A 20,105-nucleotide genomic window follows, 5' to 3' on the forward strand; every position below is an offset into this window, starting at 1 on the left:
TAGATTGGTCCAGGCAGAGGTTGATGGTGGGCTGGAAGCTGTTGAAATCATGATGGAATTTTTCCAGAGACTCCTTCCCATGGGTCCAGATGATGAAGATGTCATCAATGTAGCGTAGGCAGAGAAGGGGCGTGAGTGGACGAGAGCTGAGGAAGCGTTGTTCCAGTCAGCCATAAAAATATCGGCATATTGTGGGGCCATGTGGGTGCCCATAGCTGTGCCGCTGATCTGGAGACATATATTGTCGTCAAATTTGAAATAGTTATGTGTGAGGATAAAGGCACAGAGCTCAGCAGCCAGTTGTGCTGTAGAATCATCAGGGATACTGTTCCTGACAGCTTGTATTCCATCTGTGTGTGGGATGTTCGTGTAGAGAGCCTCTACATCCATGGTGGCTAGGATGGTGTTTTCTGGAAGGTCACCAATGCATTGTAGTTTCCTCATGAAATCAGTGGTGTCATGGAGATAGCTGGGAGTGCTGATGGCATAGGGTCTGAATAGAGAGTCCACATATCCAGACAGTCCTTCAGTGAGAGTGCCAATGCCCGAGATGATGGGGCGTCCAGGATTTCCGGGTTTGTGGACCTTGATCCGAAGGACTATCTCCATGACACCACTGATTTCCTGAGTAAACTACAATCATATCTACACCAGCGACACCATCATAGGACCAAACCAGATCAGCCACACCATCACCGGTTCATTCACCTGCTCATCCACCAATGTAATATATGCCATCATATGCCAGCAATGCCCCTCTGCTATGTACTTCGGCCAAACTGGACAGTCGCTACGGAAAAGGATAAATGGACACAAATCAGATATTAGGAATGGCAATATACAAAAACCTGTAGGAGAACACTTCAACCTCCCTGGCCACACTATAGCAGACCTTAAGGTGGCCATCCTGCAGCAATAAAACTTCAGGACCAGACTTCAAAGAGAAACTGCTGAGCTTCAAAGTCCATCTGCAAATTTGACACCATCAGCTCAGGATTAAACAAAGACTGTGAATGGCTTGCCAATTACAGAACCAGTTTCTCCTCCCTTGGTTTTCACACCTCAACTGCTAGAACAGGGCCTCATCCTCCCTGACTGAACTACCTCATTATCTCTAGCTTACCTGCAAATATATACCTGCCCCTGGAAATTTCCACTACATGCATCTGACGAAGTGGGTATTCACCCACAAAAGCTCATGCTCCAAAACGTCTGTTAGTCTATAAGGTGCCACAGGACTCTTCGCTGCTTTTACAGATCCAGACTAACACGGCTACCCCTCTGATACTTGACACCAATTGTGAAAAAACTCATTTTCATATACAGTGCAGAATACAATTTTGAAGCAGTAGTTGGAAAGCAGTAACATTTATTAACTCACCCACAGCAGTCTCAAGCAAACCAGGAAAAGTTTGCAGATGTTCCAGTTGTTCATTGTTTGATGTCATTTCACAAAGAACATCAAGAATCCGAATTGTAACTATTGCTTCCTGTAAAGACAGATAACATTTCTGAAATCATGAACACACAAAATATATTATTGTTCATAAACATGAATCTAAGATCAGAAGATCTACTGAAAAGTGTGAGCCATCAGAAACATATGGCACCATGTCAATTTACTAGTTTTCCATAGTTTTCCCTGAAAATTGTTAAAGATTATATTTTCATTATAAATATATATGAACAAACAAGGGCTTCTTCCAAATAACCATAATAATTAATATATTAAATTATAATAATTTCCTCTCTACAGACTATTGTCAAACACAGTGTTACAACTTCCATGAAAGATCACAGAGAGAGCAAAATAGAGCCATAAGGGATAAAGTTTTTATTAAAAACACAGTATCTTACAACAGCAGAAATATAGAAAATTACAAGTTGAGAAAATCACTTCTGTATAAATGTTTTTTCTTTGAGTTTACCCAGTGCGAGTGTCCCACTTTAAAGACGCAAACGCTGCCTACAAGACACCAATTTGTTATCCGCAAGAATCCTATATAATTCTGTGGTTGAATGAACTTTGGCTGCGAGAATTTACATTATTCGTGGGTAAACAGGCATTTGGGATTATACATGCAGTATTCTGGTTAGGTAGAAAAGACAGTCTTATTTGCATATTATTTATTCAACCAGAAAACTATTTCTTGGTGTAGACTCTCACTAGCTAGGTGGATCGTATGGCACTCAGAATTACAAAATCATCACTCAGAAAAGCAAGAAAAAAAAAATGTTCAGTGCGCCATGCAATGCCTAAGGACAAAACTGTGATTTTAGACATAGCCCTGTGTAAAGGACAATGCATAAGCTGCAAACACTCCAGAAGTAGCTGCTTGGAGACACTATGACAGACATACATCTCTGAGTTACAATTCCTTCCTTGCTTCCCTCTTACCCCGTAATTTGCTGCTAGCCTATACCATTAGCAAATTATGACAGACTCTATGCAACCTTGCTTCAGTGTTGCTGAAGTTGTGTTAGTCCCAGGATATTAGACAGACCAGGTGGGTGAGGTAATATCTTTTATTGGAACAACTTCTGTTGGTAAGAGAGTGCAGCTTTCCAGTTAACATCTCTGTGTAAGCTCAAAAGCTTGTCTCCTTCTCCAACAGAAGTTGGTCCAATAAAAGATATTACCTCCCCCACCTGGTCTCTCTATGCTACCTTGGTGGTGCTGGCAGATCCAGATCTATGTCCATTCCCCACTCCCCTGATCAGCAGGTCAACAGGCACATAGCACCTGCTTGTCTACTTGCCAGATTCATGATCCAGTTAGCCCATGCTGGAATGGAAGGGAAATTATTTCTCATTGCTTCCTTTCATTGGCATGTAGTTCAAGACACAACGTAGCCCTAAACTATTTTATACATTGGGTTTGTGCTGGTGAAAGCAATGTCATTGAATAATTATGTGGTTTAGTGAAATGTAGTCACAACTCTATTTCAATGACAGAGACACACTATTTGTAACGTTTTCATCCCACCTTCCCATTTTGCACTGAGACACGGTAGTTTTACTGAAAAACTCTTATCTAATGTACGTATAAATTGTAGTCATAATAAAAGCTTATGTACTGCTTAACTGAAGGGCAAACAAATATCTACAGATATCTGTAAACAGTATTATTGGCACAGTACTTTTAAAGACAACTATGTGCAAATATATTTCAACATACATAATGTGTTCCTCAAGCAACCCTCTAGTGAGAGCTGTGACAACACTTTTATTCTAAGACACTTTTTTCAGGCGTATTTTGGTACGCAAAGACTGTTGGTACAGTTTCGTTTGGCTGACATCTGAGCTGTTGGCGTATATGTATGCATAAAGCAAAATTTTTCAGGTGGTTTCAATGGTTGGCAGATGTCTCCCTATTGCCCTACCTAATAAACACCACACAACCATATCTTCATTTTGCCTTTTGGGGGGGTGAAGGAGGTGTTTATCTGATGGGTAAAAGATTTTTAAAAAAAATAGGAACCTACAGTTATGGATTTAGGAAACTATTTAGGTATCAAAAATAAGTAGCCTGATCTTCAAAACTGCCAAGTTCCCAACAGTTCTTATCAAGATCAGTAAGAGGCAGGGCCGGCGCTAGCCATGTCACCGCCCCAAGCATGGCGGCACGCCGCGGGGGGGCGCTCTGCTGCTCGCCGGTCCCGTGGCTCCAGTGGACCTCCCGCAGGCATGCCTGCGGATGCTCCACCGGAGCTGCGGGACCAGAGGACCCTCCGCAGGCACGCCTGCGGGAGCTCCACCGAAGCCGCCTGTCGCCCTCCCGGCAACCAGCAGAGTGCCTCCTGCAGCATGCCACCCCAAGCATGTGCTTGGCGTGCTGGGGCCTGGAGCCAGCCCTGGTAAGAGGTGTTTGGAAATTAGCACTTCTGAAACATATCTTTCCTGGTTCATTGTCTCCTACGTATCCCTTCCCAGAATCCTGCACCTCTGCATGTCACCTACCATGCACCATCTCATCCTCTGCCTCAGGCAAACAATTGCTACAGCAAGGCCTGATAGGAGGAATGTGTCATCTTTATACAAGCTATACTTTAATCTTTGTTCTGTAGAAAGAACACTTTCTATAACTTAGTAACCCCTCCTCCTCCTAAAAAAAAATTAAAAACCCACCGTAGATACTCTATAAGACCAAAACACAACAAAAACATGGAGTTTGCAGTCCAATTCATTCTGGAGATCTGACTAGCCAAAATGAATTGCGAATATTTAAAAAAATTGAAACAGGAAAAGATAGGTACAAAAAATTAACTTATTTTCTGAATTTGAATAAACTTCCCAATACAGAAAAAAATCCTCTCTAGTCAGGAACAAAATAAGGCACGCAAATTTGAGGGAAATTGGTATTTTTCAGGTCTGGTGGATAAAAGCTGATGGAAGTGTGGGAATACTAAAAAACAGGCTTATAAACAAAATAAAATAATTTTAATGTTAGCTATGAAGCAGCTGCGTAAGATCAACTTCTGATTGGCTTGGGATAGAACGTATGTTGTCTGCAGAAGATAGTGTCTAAAGAAAAATATTAAATTTGATTCTTTGCAGGCACTATTCCATTACTTGTAAAATAATACAACCCTCAGGCAAAAATTCAAATATTTGGAGAATTGACAAGAATACCAAGACTACTGAATTTCTATTAGTTATTCTTAGTAAACAACAAGGCACAATATTTATGGATTTATCAAGATTTTTCCTTCCTGTAGAGAGACTATTTTTCAGCTATTCTTGCCAATCTTCTTCTTTTATTCACTTATTTGCAACTTCAATTCCAGGGCAGCAAATGATCAATGATAATGAGATTAAAAAAAATTACTGAAAATGACTTGCATTTACATCCAAGAAGGACTTAATTTTGTGCTAGATAGGGCAACCTACTTTGACAGCATTGAGAATGCTGGTCGACCTCACATTAAAGCTGAACAGAGACCTTTTTACTGTAAAAAGCACGCATTTTTTTTTTTTTTTAAAGAACTGAAAACACAGACTACTTGGAAAGTTACTGAATAGGACAAAAAGTTGATGGAAACCTCTCAGTATGCTTCCCTTTAATTTAATTTCAAGTTGCCATCTTTTCTGGTAGGAGTCAAGTTTTCACTTATCTAAAAGACCTTGTTAGTCTAACTTCATAAATTCACCTGGGATAGACTAGAAAGACTATTTTCCATGGATAGACTGTAGGTTACCTCTCTTCCGCTCCCAGTTTTGCTATCCACTCAGCTACCACTTTCTCACAGAGGAATTTCTGAGAGCATTATAAAAGCAGGTTTCCCACATACAACACAATATACTGAAGTATATCTTGAGTTCTTGTATACTTGTAAATATTCTAACCCAAGTTTCAGACAGTTACAATACAGTTTAATAGTAATGTACAAAGGCATGATTTTTTTCATTTGCATTTCAAAATAGATCACAGAAGCTTGTTCTTAAAGTTTTTTTTTAAAATAAATTAGTTTATAGTAGCATTGTTTTAATTACAAGGTACTTCTTTCTTCCAACTACACTATTATATTGGAAACCAACATTTTGACATAGTATGGTGCTCCTCCTGCTGGAAAGAAGCTGGTTATGACTTGTAAAAAAAAAAAAAGTGCATAATTTCTAAGTTTAGATTTTTAGTCTTTTTAAACATGCTTTTTCCTTTTCTGTGAGTAGAAGTAACTGAAGTCAGTGAGTTAAAGATGATAATTGTACCATGGGTGTGTAATATAAAAGAGAACTCAAGAAAACAGCAGCAGTTACGAAGTGTTTTGCTAAATGTAGGCTTGGTACAAGATTTTTTCCAATCTTCACAGGGTAAAAGGCTTTCCAGGTGCTTGTATTAAAAAAGCATTAAAAACTAGCTGAAGGTCAGAGAGACCCAGATCTGAGGGCAATACCAATTGACATTACTTGAGCAACATAGAGTGAGACAATTAAGACAGAGGAGGTATTGCTTCTCCCTGTGATAGGTGCATTTTATATTAATTACCTATGATTGTCAGGGGGTATTACAGGCATGGGGGTAACTGCTGTCTGTACTTATGGAGGCTGGATTAGAGCTGTGCCGTCATACTTGTGTACAATGGGATGGAAAAGTGAAAGCGAAATCTCCCACAAACGAATGCAGGAAAAGCTAGATTAGCAGAGTAATCTACCTCAAGATGGCAAAGGTCTCCTTAACATATACTATGGGGCATGTCAAGGCGGAAGAAACCATCTTGGACACTCCTCCCTCCTCAGCACAAGAAGGAAATAAAAAGACACCCAAAAGCTAAACTCTAAATCACAATATGTAAGAGATCATATTTATAATTAGCCAGCAGCATTTTAAAAATTCACTACTTATAAGATGTTTTTAAATGGTTGCATTTGATACTTTACATATCTTAAATAAGGGGTCGGCAACCTACGGCACATGTGCCAAAGACGGCACATAAGCCGATTTTTAATGACACGCTGCTGCCTGCCCGGGTCCCGCTCAGCCCACTGCTGAACCCCGGCAGCAGGCTGAGCCGGACCCTGGCAGGCAGCAGCATGCCATTAAAAATGCTGCCTGACCCAGCCTGCTCATCTCCGCCCCCGGCCTACCACTCTCTGTGGCAGGGGCAGGGGCAGGGGGCAGAAGAAAGCTTGGACCTGCTGGCTGCTGCTGTAGCTTTCCCCTCCCCCACCTCTTCCCCCCAGCGCGCTGCATCAAGCCCCACCTCCTCTCCCTCCCTGCCATTGATGGCCCTTTCGAGGGAGGGGAGAAGAGCAGCCCCAAAGCCCTCGCTGCTCAGACCAGTAAGGAGGCGGGGAAAGGGGATAGGAACTGGGTGTATCCCTCCAGCCCCCTCCCGTGAGCCACTCAGGGCAGGGGGTTGGGAGCACCCCCCTGATCCCAGCCCTCTGCCCTGACCCCTGCACTCCCCTTGCTCCCTAGCCCCCTGCATCTCCCCCATGATCTCATCCCTGATTCCTGCACCCTCCACACACACCCAGCCCCCTCACACCCCATGCCCTGACTCCTGCACCCCATCACATGCCCCTAGTCCTCTGCCCTGACTCCTGCACCCTCCACACGTACCCAGCCCCCCACCACCTGCCCTGACTCCTGCACTCCCCATACTCCCTGCCCTGACTCCTGCACTCCCTATACATACCCAGCCCTCCCCACCCCATGCCCTGACTCTTGCACCCTCCACCCTGAGCACCAAATGGGAGCTCCTATACAAACACAAAACACACATTCCACCTGCACCCCTTGCACCAAATGGGAGATGCTCAGGTAAGCACTCCACACCCAAACCTCCTGCCCCAACCCTGAGCCCCCGCCTCATTCTAGCTCCTGCCAGACCCTGCACCCCAACTCCCAGCCTGCTCCTTCACCCCCACACCCCTGTGCTCAGTGCACCCCCACCCTCAGCTCAGTGCAGAGAGAGAGGGGAAGAAAATGGGCCAGAACCAGGGAGAAGGTAGGTACCCACTCTATGTGGGCAGGGCCAGGACCCCAGGTTGGCAGCAGGCTGAGCAGGGCCGGTGGCTGGGACCCCAACTGGCAAGGGGCCGGCAGCCAGAACCCCTGATTGGCAGCGGGCTGAGCAGGGCCGGCAGCCAAGACCCTGGCTGGCAGGAGCCAGTGGACAGAACCCCAGACTGGCAGTGGGCCGAGCAGCTCGGCCCACGTTAGCAACTTCAGATTCGAACACAGTATTCATGACAGGGCTGACTCCAGGCATCAGCACACCAAGCAGGTGCTTCGGATGGCAAATGGGCAGGGACAGCACATCTGGATCTTTGGTGGCAAGTCCCTTGGTCCCTCTCGGAGGGAAGGATCTGCTGCCGAATTATGAAGAGGTGGCGGTAGAGCTGCTGTCTAAGTGCCAATCGCGGCTTTTCTTTTTTTTTTTTTGGCCACTTGGGGCAGCAAAAACACTGGAGTCGGCCCTGGTTCCTGAAGTCTTACCTCATCTTCCGTATTTGCAGCGGAAGTTAATTTGAGCACATCATGACATTTCTCCTGGAAAAGGCTTGCAAGAAATTCAGCATTGTTCACGAGCACTGCCATTTCCTCACTGCTCATTGAATTTTTCTCACTTATTTTGGCCATTATCAGTTCTAACAAAGTAATCCTGAAATTAAAATGAATAAAGGAGTAAGTAACTTGTTAACTAAATTTACAAAACCAACTAAGGCAAACAATAGATTAAATGAACATAGTTAAAAACTGTATCCATTAAAAAAATTCACCTTGGTACTATCATGATGTCTGGTTTTCAAAATGCAAAGGAGCTTTAGACAACAATTAACTTTCACCACACATTCTGAATAATTTTTGCACACCGTTCAACTGAGACAGCCTAACCAGAAAGGTCTAGTCAAACTGACTTTTTTTTTTTTTTTCCAAATAGCCTGTTCATTTCTACTTTTGTGCCTGACAATGCTACTGTTCTTGCACATGCTACATAATGAGTAAGGAGGGTGGAGAAGAATGTTAAAGTCTCGCTTTAAAGTTATTTTTAACAGAATAAACACATATACACAACCTAAACTACTTGACAGCATCCCTTTAAGTGTGCCTGCCCCTTCATTTACACTTTGTGTATATAACCTTCTACTAATTCCCTCCTTCCTGATAGGAAACTACAAATAAATGTGTGTCTTGAGGGGAGAGCGGGCTCAATAAATCAATGAAAAAAATATACCTTTGTCTATATAACTGTAATATAATTACCACCAGATAGATTGTAGAAACTCTCCAGTCCACATTAATCATTAAAACTCCAATTGAAAATTATAGAATTATCTGAACTAGCAAGTAAGGGAACAATAAGAAGGCTGTTTATTGTAAAATGTACTTTGGTCATTTACTCTGATAATTATAGTTTAGTTTAATTTCTGATACATCAATTCACAATGCAAACTTTACATACAAAAAGGAATAAAGAAGTGTTCATAATATGACACCTCACTGCAGCACTCCTGATTAAACCTATGCTGAGAGGAGAGAGTGGATTAGCAAGGTTCTACTGTCATTCTCTCATCTTGAAAGAGTTTTCTTCATTGAGCACATTCAGCGGCAAGCTCAGAGATTCCTTTGACTAAAATATTTGCAATTCAGATGTGAGGACTGACATTTAAAATCAAAATTAAATTTGCATTTGAACTACTCCACTCAGTTTCATTTGCCAAGTGAGTTGTCACAATGAAGGGGAAAGATCTTTTTCCTGTTGAAAAGAATGGCCACAACTCTATTAACCCCGAAAAAAACAACTGACCAAGGTAAAAGGCAGGCAGTTCTTCCTGAATTAATCTCCATATCTCACTAATACAATGAAGCCTGTTTTAAACTGTGAAAATCCTTTTAATCAATCAATGTGGTAGGGAACTGTACTCAATACATTGGGGATAAGATGGGGTGGTCACAAGATAGGACGTTGTTGGATATGGATCACTTCATAGATTTCACTATAAACCTGATGAGGCCCCATCACAGGATAGGTGTACCATTTAAGGTTAAGGTAGGGGGAACACATTCCCCCTCTACAAACTACCAGAAGTCATTTGCCCGATATCCCCAACTCTGTGTGAATAATTGGTCATTTCTCATTTTCTGGGGCAACCATGCTAAAAGCGGTTTACCATCACCCATTGAAAAAAATGACCAAATTTTAGACTGAGTTTAGTTGTGTTAATGCCCCTCAAGCATATGCATGTCTAAGGAGTCAAGTCATTCACAGATTTTATGGACAGAGGGAACTATTACTATCTGACCACCTGCAAAATCCATACTGTAGAATTTTCACCCAGTCATTTTTGCTTCAAGTCCATAAACTTGGGTTGAACTTGAACATATCTTTTCAAATTTTCAAATCTTAATTTACAAAGATTTTGAGTGATGGATAATTACCTTCACCGTTCAAAACATCCAACTTATTTCCAGTTTGAATTTGTCTAGGTTCAACTTCTAACCACTAGAGTTTATGATGTCTTTGTCTGGTAGATTAAGGCAATGTCTATAATTAGAAGTCTTCTCATGTAGGTACTTAGGAGATTAATCAAGTGACTTCTGAACTTCTCTTAGATAAGCTAAATAGACTAAGGGTATGTCTACATCTAAAATTTTGCAGCGCTGGTTGTTACAGCTGTATTAGTACAGCTGTATAGGGCCAGTGCTGCAGAGTGGCCACACTTACAGCAACCAGCGCTGCAAGTGGTGTTAGATGTGGCCACACTGCAGCGCTGTTGGGCGGCTTCAAGGGGGGTTCGGGGAACGCGAGAGCAAACCGGGAAAGGAGACCAGCTTCGCCGCGGTTTGCTCTTGCGTTCCCCGAACCACTCTGCAAACCGCAGGGAAGGAGACCTGCTTGCACAGGGGTTCGGGGAACGCGAGAGCAAACCGGGGAAGGAGACCAGCTTCACCGCGGTTTGCTCTCGCGTTCCCCGAACCACTCTGCAAACCGCAGGGAAGGAGACCTGCTTGTTCGGGGAACGCGAGAGCAAACCGGGGAAGGAGACCAGCTTCGCCGCGGTTTGCTCTCGCGTTCCCCGAACCACCCTGCAAACCGCAGGGAAGGAGACCTGCTTGCTCGGGGCTCGGGGGACGCGAGAGCAAACCGGGGAAGGAGACCAGCTTGATTACCAGAGGCTTCCTTAGGTATGCTGGGATACCTGCTTATTCCACGGAGGTCAAGAAAAGCGCTGGTAAGTGTCTACACTTGATTACCAGCGCTGGATCACCAGTGCTGGATCCTCTACACCCGAGACAAAACGGGAGTACGGCCAGCGCTGCAAACAGGGAGTTGCAGCGCTGGTGATGCCCTGCAGATGTGTACACCTCCTAAGTTGCAGCACTGTAACCCCCTCACCAGCGCTGCAACTTTGTGATGTAGACAAGCCCTAAGCTTCTTAAGTCTCTCACTGTAAGGCAGGTTTTTCAGACCTGGAATTATTCTTGTGGCTCTCTTCTCAGCTGTGATTAGGGTGACCAAATGTCCCGTTTTAAAAGGAACAGTCCCGTTTTTTGGGACTTTTTCTTATATAGTACCTATTACACCCCCTCATCCCATTTTTTCACAGTTGCTATCTGGTTACGCTAGCTGTGATATATTGAGGACTGTGTTGGAATTGTAAGCCATCCGATTAAGAACAGGGTAGGGCACAGAGATTGGTTCCTGATCTTGCTTGAAGGCCAGGGAGTTGTGTGTAGAAGTGTGCAATCAGAGTCATTCTGGAAAAGGCCAACCTAAAACAGGGTGGAATGACTGTGCCTCTGTCTCATGGAGCAGCTTGCTTTGACTCTTGCTTGTTGAGATTACTACATGTTATCATTGTAACCTTCCAGAAGAGTATTTTATGTTTTTTATCTAACTTCTGTTTCTATGCCATGAACATAATTTGAACCTTTTCCAATACAAATTGAACCCAGTTCTTCCTGATGTCACCTTACTGGCAAGGACATCACGCAACCACTACCATAAAGAGTTCACAACAATCAATGTAACACAGTGCTACTGTCATAAACAGATGGTTAAGGGTTAATGCCTCTTTTACCTGTAAAGGATTAAAAAGTTCACCTAGCCTAGCTAACATCTGACCAGAGGAACCAATGGGGGAACAAGATGTTTCAAAAGGAAGGAGGGAAGTTTTTCCTTTGTTTAGAGTTTCAGTTTCAGCCAGAGTGAAAAAGATCAAGGAACCAGCCTCTTATCAGAGTAGTAGGTTTTAGAAAGGAATAAATAGGTTTATGTTTATTTTCTTTGTAACTTGTCTTGGTAGCATTAAGGGAATTATCAAAAATTGGGTATTTGGGTATTTTTTCTTGTGTAACTAAATTTGTCCCAGGGGAACATCCTCTGTGTTTTGAATCTGTTGTCTGTGAGAGTAGCTGGTATGCTAATCTCTCCCAGAGGGAGAGATCTTTCTTTTCTTTAATTAAAAACCTTTTTTTCTTAATTCCGGATTGATTTTTTCCTTTTTTTTTTTTTTGATCCAAAGGGATTGGATCTGGATTCACCAGGGATTGGTGGGGGGAAAGGAGGGGGGATGGTTAATTTCTCCTTGTTTTAAGATCCAAGGGGTTTGGATCTGTGTTCACCAGGGAATTGGTGAAGCCTCTCAAGGCTGCCCAGGGAGAGGAAGGTTTTGGGGGGACGGGAAGTGTTCCAGACACTGAAATTTCTGGATGGTGGCAGTGTTACCAGATCTAAGCTAGTAATTAAGCTTAGAAGTGTCCATGCAGGTCCCCACACCTGTACCCTAAAGTTCAGAGTGGGGAAGAAACCTTGACAGCTGCCTTCCAGAGTTTGTAAATGAACGATAGCATTAAAAGTGAGAGCAACCACCATGTTAAATCTGAAACATAGCTATTACTAGGTGCTATTCTGGGTGAACATAAAATAGTATGTGTTATGCAGGTGGTCAGATCGTAATAGTTCCCTCTGTTTACAAAAAACAATGAATGACTTGACTCCTTAGACATGCATATGCTTGAGGGTATTAAACTCAGTAACCTCCTCAGTCTAAAATCTGGTCATTTTTTCAAATGGATGATGTCAATTCTACTTTGAAAGACACTCTGTAAAAAATAGCATTGTAGAGTTCTATGAAAGTAAACTGAGAGAAAGTGAGCCAACATGGGTGAGGTAATATCTTTTATTGGATCGAATGCTGCTGATAAAAGAAACTTTCAAGCTTACACAGAGCTGTTCTTCAGGTCTGGGAAAAGTATTCAAAGCATCACAGCTAAATAAGGTTGAATAGATTAAGCATAATGAGTTAAAACGCGTTGCCAGAAATAATTCAAGGTGAAATAGGCAGTTAACACTTCTGCAGTCATAGGACAAAGAATGGTCAGTGGGCCATAAATCTAGTGTCTTTACTGAGTCCATGATTTTTAGTATCTAACAAATATATGAATTTACGTTCCCAGTCTCATCTTTTGAAAGTATTGCGGAGGTTTCCTTTGAGGGCAAGGACTAAGAGGTCAGATACTAAGTGATTGCTTTGTGAAAAGTGTTGGTCCATAGGTGATAAGGTGTTTCTGCGTAAATTCATTCAAGTGTGTAGTGATTGTCTTGTTTCATCCACACAGCTCTTAGGGTATGGCTACACTTGACATTTCAAAGCGCTGCCGCGGCAGCACTCTGAAGTGTGAGTGTGGTCGGAGCGCCAGCGCTGGGAGAGAGCTCTCCCAGCGCTGCACGTAAACCACATCCCTTACGTGTAGCTTGCAGCGCTGCGAGCCGCACTCCCAGCGCTGCGGCACTGATAACACTGAGCCTTTACAGCGCTGTATCTTGCAGCGCTCAGGGGTGTGTTTTTTCACACCCCTGAGCGCAAAAGTTGCAGCGCTGTAAAGCGCCAACGTAGCCATGGCCTCAGTGGCATGGATGAGGTACACCACATGTTGTAACAAGCACGTATAGGACCCAGAGATCTTGAAAAGTGTGTTGTGGGGAATATTAATTATTGTAGTAGTGGAGATGTGTCTGCAAGTTTTGCATCTCTTATGGGAGGGGCTGATGCTGCTTTAAATTGGTGTGTCTTTGTTTGTGGGGAGCTTGCTTCTGACGATGAGCTTGGTGAAGTTGGGGGGTTGTTTGAAGACCAGAAGATAACAGATGAGAAAAGATAACAAATAAAAAGAGGTTAATAACTGTCAGCCCTGCGAATTTAACCTCAGATCTTTCCTTCTCATGCATCTTCCGTAATAAAAGGTTCTGCAAGGTAAGTTAGGCCCAGTTATTTACCATGTTTTTTTTGTTTTAAGGAAAATCCTTTCCTTCATACCGAATCTTTTTATTCCCGTAGAGATCTTCCAGTTGCCTTTAATCTTTTTATATTCTCTCCACTCTTAAATTACGAACAAACAAACAAACAAACAAAACCAACCAACCTTCAGGTATTTGATAGAAGTTTGTTTGCTCTTCATTTAAGAATGAAGAGAATAAAAAAAGATTAAAGGCAACTGGAAGATCTCTACGGGAATAAAAAGATTCAGTATGAAGGAGAGAATTTTCCTTAATAACAAAAAAAAAATCGTAAATATGTACCCTTTAGATTTAAAAAATTCTAACATGCAATTAGTTTAGAGAACTAATTAGTGTTGTGCATGTTCTACACTAATTTGTTTTAAAGGAGCATTTCTATTAAAATTTCTGCAAAATATTTTTGAGGGTAGCTGGGGAAGTCTCTGGAATTTGGCAAAATGCCACCAGGTTTCAACTGGCTCAAAGAAAATCTTTCAGCATATTATTCTGGTTGGATGTTTCTGCAACAATCATCAACAGAGAAGTAGTTAACACAAACATTTAAGTGTAATTATTAGTTTTCAGAGCTGAGATAGATGGGCAGTTCCAACCATGCAGAGCTACTGTTGCAGGCTATCTGCAGACTTAGGCCCATGTCACCATATTGGGTACATTCAATTCATACTGCCCAGGGAGCTGCCATCTTCCCTGAGGGTAGCCTGACAATAGTTCCATGGAAAACAATGAAGAGATGGGTGGCCACCTCTACAGTATCTTGCACCTACAAAAGCGATAGGAGATGGTGGTCAACCTAATTTCATGCAATCTTGTGACTTCTGTCCCACTGATGGTAATGGGAAGGATAGTGGCAACTTTTAATAAGGGTAAAAATATGCAGTGTAAAGTGCACAGGACCATGAGAAGCTCAGGCTCTCTCCTATCTAAACCACCCCCCTGCTGCTTATATTGTAAGATTCTCAAGAGTTAATAATTCTAACCTTAAGTAAATTTTATACTTATCCCCTTGTAAAAACCAGAGTCTCTATAGATGCAATATGCTTGTTTTATTTTTTTTAGACTCAAGTTTTCAAATGAGCAATGAAGATCTTAAAAAAATTAAGTAATCATAAGCAAATACATGTCTATAATTTTCAACTGAACAGACTGAAGCACACCAACTACAGTTAATAAGACTGTATATAAACCATTATATCAGACTTCCTTTTAATTTCTAGGTATCACAACTGTGGTACGAACAGCTATGCCTATTTCAAATGCAGCTCTAAAATGTAGCAGGGTGCGGTGCTCTTATGAAATTAAGGCACAGGCATGAAATCTTGCCTTTAATTTTTTTTTTTTTGTATTTCTTTATTGAGTAATGGCGCCAACCTGGATTCTGCAACCCTACATAAATCACTGCCAGTTGTGGCTAAGCTGTAATGTTAACCAACCAATTTAAAACCATTACTGACATAGAAACATGTATTTAGAGATGATATGCCAGCTACGAAACCACACAGTTTTTCAATCATGTGAACAGGATACTGTATATGGAATGCTAAATACTAAAAGCCACATTGGTTTTTGGGGTTACCTTTCTTGATTGCTCAGTTTGGCATACATGGCTTTTACCAGCTCTGGACACTTCAGCAAACGGTCTGTAACAATCAAGAACCTAAAGAACAGAAGAAAAAAGCATTATTGGTTTTACAATGAAAATGTAGTTATTTCACATTTCCTCTATGTCTGTTTATATTACTGTTTTGGATGTTTGTAATTTTAATTAGTACATGGCTCCTTTCATGTTTCCAGTGTTACCTGCTAACTGATACAAACAGTCAACACATCTAATTATTCGTGTTCTAAACACATCCTCCACTGAGTACAGACCAATCTGCATCAGTACAACTCAGATTTACTAAACAATTGAAGGAAAGCTGGACAAAGTCTTTTTCCAGTTATAGAAAAGAAAAATCTTACCATAATTTACATAATAAAACATCAAACCAAGTCTTTATAGACCTCAGCAAAAAGCCAAGATTGAAAATTGTTATACCATTCATCTCAGAAGCAAAGCTTCTAAACCTAACAAATAATCAAGAGAATTGTGCTACATAATTCTTTTTTTTCTTAAAAAATTCCAACTCCTCCAACACAAAGGGACACTGATTTTTTTCATACGTAAAACAGTAAAATACTATTCTCAGGTTACCAAGAAAACATCTCCGTTGTATAACAAGATCTTAAACCAATATTAGAAACTAATGTTTGGAAGCTGCCAGGCAGTGACTTACAGGTACAGTTATCTTTGCACTAATGCCCACATTAGCCGACTGACTTTCTAAGCCTTACCTGTACCAGTTAACTCATCCAGTTTTATGTGTACCAACTATATGGTAAAATGGTGACCTCACTAAATTCACCATATTCACTATCAAGATTCTTGGCTCTGCAAACAAACTAGTTGAACATGTTTATTTTCAAATCAAATTTCTAGCAGCAATGACAGCATGCTATATATATATTTAAACATGCTGCATTATATACTTACTGTAAATATAGTACATTTTATTCAACCCTTGATTACAAATCCAAAATAATTAGACTGAGTCATATGACAAAACCAGGATATCTTGAAGCCCACAAGATGGACTACTGAAAAAGACAGCCAGCTCCCTCTCCTCCCAACTCTCCCTCCTCTCCTTTGCTCCACTTTGCATAAAAGTTGCAGGAGAGATCCACAGCATCTTGTGTATTCAATACATAGGTGCCCAAGCAATCATATCGAACTGCTCCAGCCTTAATAAACGGTCTGTTTGGAATACAAAAACTCAACCAAGTCTGGAGCAAAAAGAGTACAAGGCCCCGTGACATCTATGGGCTTTACAACCCATGATTCACTTTCTATTTACTGAGAAATGAGATTTTGGAGGGGGGGGGGGTGAGGAGGGGAGAGCCACATTTTATAATGGATTTTTTTTCATTATTATTTGTGCTTATAATGGAGGAAAACAGTACCACTGTAGGTAGACACAAGATTTTAAATGTTGGGTTTTTTTTTTCCCATAATGTCAGTTTGCACAGGACTTTTCCAACAGAAAGCTGGAATTAGTAGACTTTTGGGCCCTTGAACCTTATTGCTCTGCACAGCCAATATTGCAAAGGACATTTCTAGCCAGGGATAGCAGACATAGTTGTGAGGATCTGATATCTCCCTCAATCAACAACATGATGACATGCTAGTGCCATGATATTCAATGGGAGTTCTTTCAATGGCCCCAAACGCAACTAGTAATGGTAAGAAAGCTATATATGCTTAAACTTTTTGCTGCAGCTGCACTTAAAAAACCACGCATGACCAGAAGTGATGGTAAAGAAATCTGGGACCTCAAAAGAAGACAGCACAATAGATAGAAGTATTATGTATAGTAGACTCTATGCTGCAGTTTAACAAGTGACAGAATTTTATGATAATACAATCATGATATATTATGTAAATAAGCATTAACAATTATGTACAAGTGATGATCATATGCATGGCTATAGTAAATCTCTACACAGTAATGGAATAATTTACATGGTTTTAGTATACAACTCCCACTCACCAAAATGGAAGTCATGCACCTAAATCCCCATTATGCATATGCACACTATTATGACTGACTGCACCCCTATAATCACACCCTACATACGACTGTAATAATCTTTGTACAAAATAGGCCTTGTGAAGTGTCACTGAAAACTAATAACTTACTGGCCAATAACATCATGATGAAACGTGTGTAGCAACATCATATGTACAGTTACAAAGCTGAAATTAGGTCTGAAATGTGTTCACCACACAAGGCTGCGTAAACCAGATTTTCAAAGACAAAGGACAAGCTGACACCTCTAGCGAGGTGTCAAAGTTGATCAGGAATCGCCAGTCAAGTGGCCATTCTTTGGCAAGGAAAGGGGACAGGAACAAACAGATCTGCATCTTAGCAGCATGAAAACCTTTTTCAGCATAAGACTCCAACCTCACAGCCAGAATGAACTTTATTTAAGGGTAATGCTCAGGAAAATGCATTTCAAAGGGGGACCGGACTATAAAGTGAGGGGCAAAAACATCCTAGGTATCTCTCTCCATCCATCTCTCACTCTTTCCTTAAAATGACGACAAAAGAAACCAGCCCTTTTAACTTCGGGAGAGATCCTGATCTGAAGTTTGGTCAGCCCTGTTGCTGGGAGCATGTGGTAAGAATTTCACCTTGAACCAAGTCTAGTCTGTTTTAATGCTTTATACTCATTTAAAACCTCTCCCTTTGTAGTTAAACAAACTTGTTTTATTCTTTAATCAAAACTAATCCAGTGTGGTAAACTGTGTGGGTAACTAGGGTAGCAAACTGTTGTATACTGATCTCCTTAGAAGAGTGATGGACCTCCTATATCTGAACTATGTAGGAGAGGGCTGGACAGCGCAGAACACATGTTCTGGGGGGAAATTCAAGACTAGGTATGTGTTGGGTCACGCTGCAAATAGTAATGTAGACTGCTGGAACCCAGAGTGTGGCTACTATGTTGCTGACAGGCTGCTGGGGTTAGAGTTGCTGAACCAGGGTTGTGGCTATACACAGTCACTCAGTGTGACCTGCATACTGGCAAGCTGTTTAAAAGTGACCCACGTGGGAACTACAGCAGCAAAGCATTGTGAGGCACCCCAAGCTGCAGGGAAAAGGTGACAGGCCCTTATTGGCCTTGATTGGATCATGGAATATCAATCACCATATAGGTGTATTTTCCTCAGTCCATACATGGCTCCCAAATTGTAAACTCCCAAGAAATTTAAGTAACCAACAAAACCTGAAGCACATGGACAAGCAAGAAGTCCCTTTTCAGACTTTATGAATAGCAACATCAGCACCAAAGGATTTGCATTTTAATAGCTCACAATACACCAAAATAGGACTCTCTCATTCGGATAATTAAGAAATCCACAAAACAGTAGCTGAATTTGCTTTTATGAAAACATATTTCCCACAGTTGGTTTTAGCCTCATGTGAAAATCTCTTCCACCAGTGGGATACAGCAAAATTGCATTCAAGGAAATGGGTTTTATGTTCCGATTTTCAGTTCTGCAGTTAAAGGTTAAATCCACACTTGTAGGCTTTTGAGTTTATTATTCTGCAGGGCAATCTGCTTGGATTTTTGTCTTACACTTGAAATCTGCTAGTACTTGAGGCCTGTCTACACAATGCACCAGCAAAGCACACTAGAGGACTATGATTTGTAGCACTCTCTAATATGCTGTGGTCTAACTCCCCTGCTGGCATACTCTAAAAAGTATCTAGTTCACATTGATGTAGTCCGGTTTCAAACAGGACTCACTGAATTAACACAGGCCTGGTCTACACTAAGCGTTTAAACCGATTTTAGCAGCGTTAAACTGATTTAATGCTGTACCCGTCCACACTATGAGGCCCTTTAAACGATATAAAGAGCTCTTTAAATCGGTTTCTGTACTCCTCCCTGACGAGAGGAGTAGCGCTAAAAATCGGTATTACCATTTCGGATTAGGGTTAGTGTGGCCGCAAATCAACGGTATTGGCCTCCTGGTGGTATCCCACAGTGCACCACTGTGACCGCTCTGGACAGCAATCTCAACTCAGATGCAGTGGCCAGGTAAACAGGAAAAGCCCTGCAAAATTTTGATTTTCATTTCCTGTTTGCCCAGCATGGAGCTCTGATCAGCACGGGTGGCAATGCAGTCCCAAATCCAAAAAGAGCTCCAACATGGACCGTACGGGACATACTGGATCTGATCGCTGTATGGGGAAATAAATCTGTTCTATCAGAGCTCCGTTACAGAAGACGAAATGCCAAAGGGTTTGGAAAAAAAATCTACAGGCTACACAGTGCTGCGTGACAAGCGTAACGGGAAGCCAGAGACTCAAATGGATGCTCATGGAGGGAGGGAGGGGGTACTGAGGACTCCAGCTATCCCACAGTCCATAGCAGTCTCCGAAAAGTATTTGCATTCTTGGCTGGGCTCCCAATGCCTGTAGGTTCAAACATTGTCCGGCGTGGTTCAGGGACTAGCTCGTCAATGTACCCCCTCCCCCCCACCACGTGAAAGAAAAGGGGAAAAAATCGTTTCTTGACTTTTTTTTAATGTCACTCTATGTTTACTGAATGCTGCTGGTAGACGCGATGCTGCGGCAGTAAAGAGCAGTATCCGCTCCTCTTCCCTCCCTGGTGGCAGATGGTACATGTTTGTTAACTGCTTAATACCCCTGGCTGGCCTCAGGGGCGCCTAGGTAAAAATACGAATGATTCCTGGTCGTTCCCAGTAGATGGGACAGAATGGCTGGTAACGGTCCTCATCATAGCAACTGGGAG

At 41.9% G+C, this 20,105-nt stretch overlaps 1 protein-coding gene across 2 annotated transcripts in view; it reads right to left on the reverse strand.

Annotated features, from left to right (window-relative positions):
• Window positions 1-20,105, reverse strand: part of ATXN10 (ataxin 10) — a 181,968-nt gene that overhangs the window by 71,413 nt on the left and 90,450 nt on the right. For both annotated transcript variants that reach the window (XM_030539598.1, XM_030539591.1), the window contains 3 exons: window positions 15,322-15,402; window positions 7,943-8,108; window positions 1,382-1,490 (listed from right to left, as the gene is read on the reverse strand). In XM_030539598.1, coding sequence (XP_030395458.1) covers window positions 1,382-1,490; window positions 7,943-8,108; window positions 15,322-15,402 — 356 coding nt within the window. The remainder of the gene's footprint in view (window positions 1-1,381; window positions 1,491-7,942; window positions 8,109-15,321; window positions 15,403-20,105) is intronic.

The sequence above is a fragment of the Gopherus evgoodei genome, chromosome 1 (assembly GCF_007399415.2).
Source record: "Gopherus evgoodei ecotype Sinaloan lineage chromosome 1, rGopEvg1_v1.p, whole genome shotgun sequence".
NCBI lineage: Eukaryota > Metazoa > Chordata > Testudines > Testudinidae > Gopherus > Gopherus evgoodei.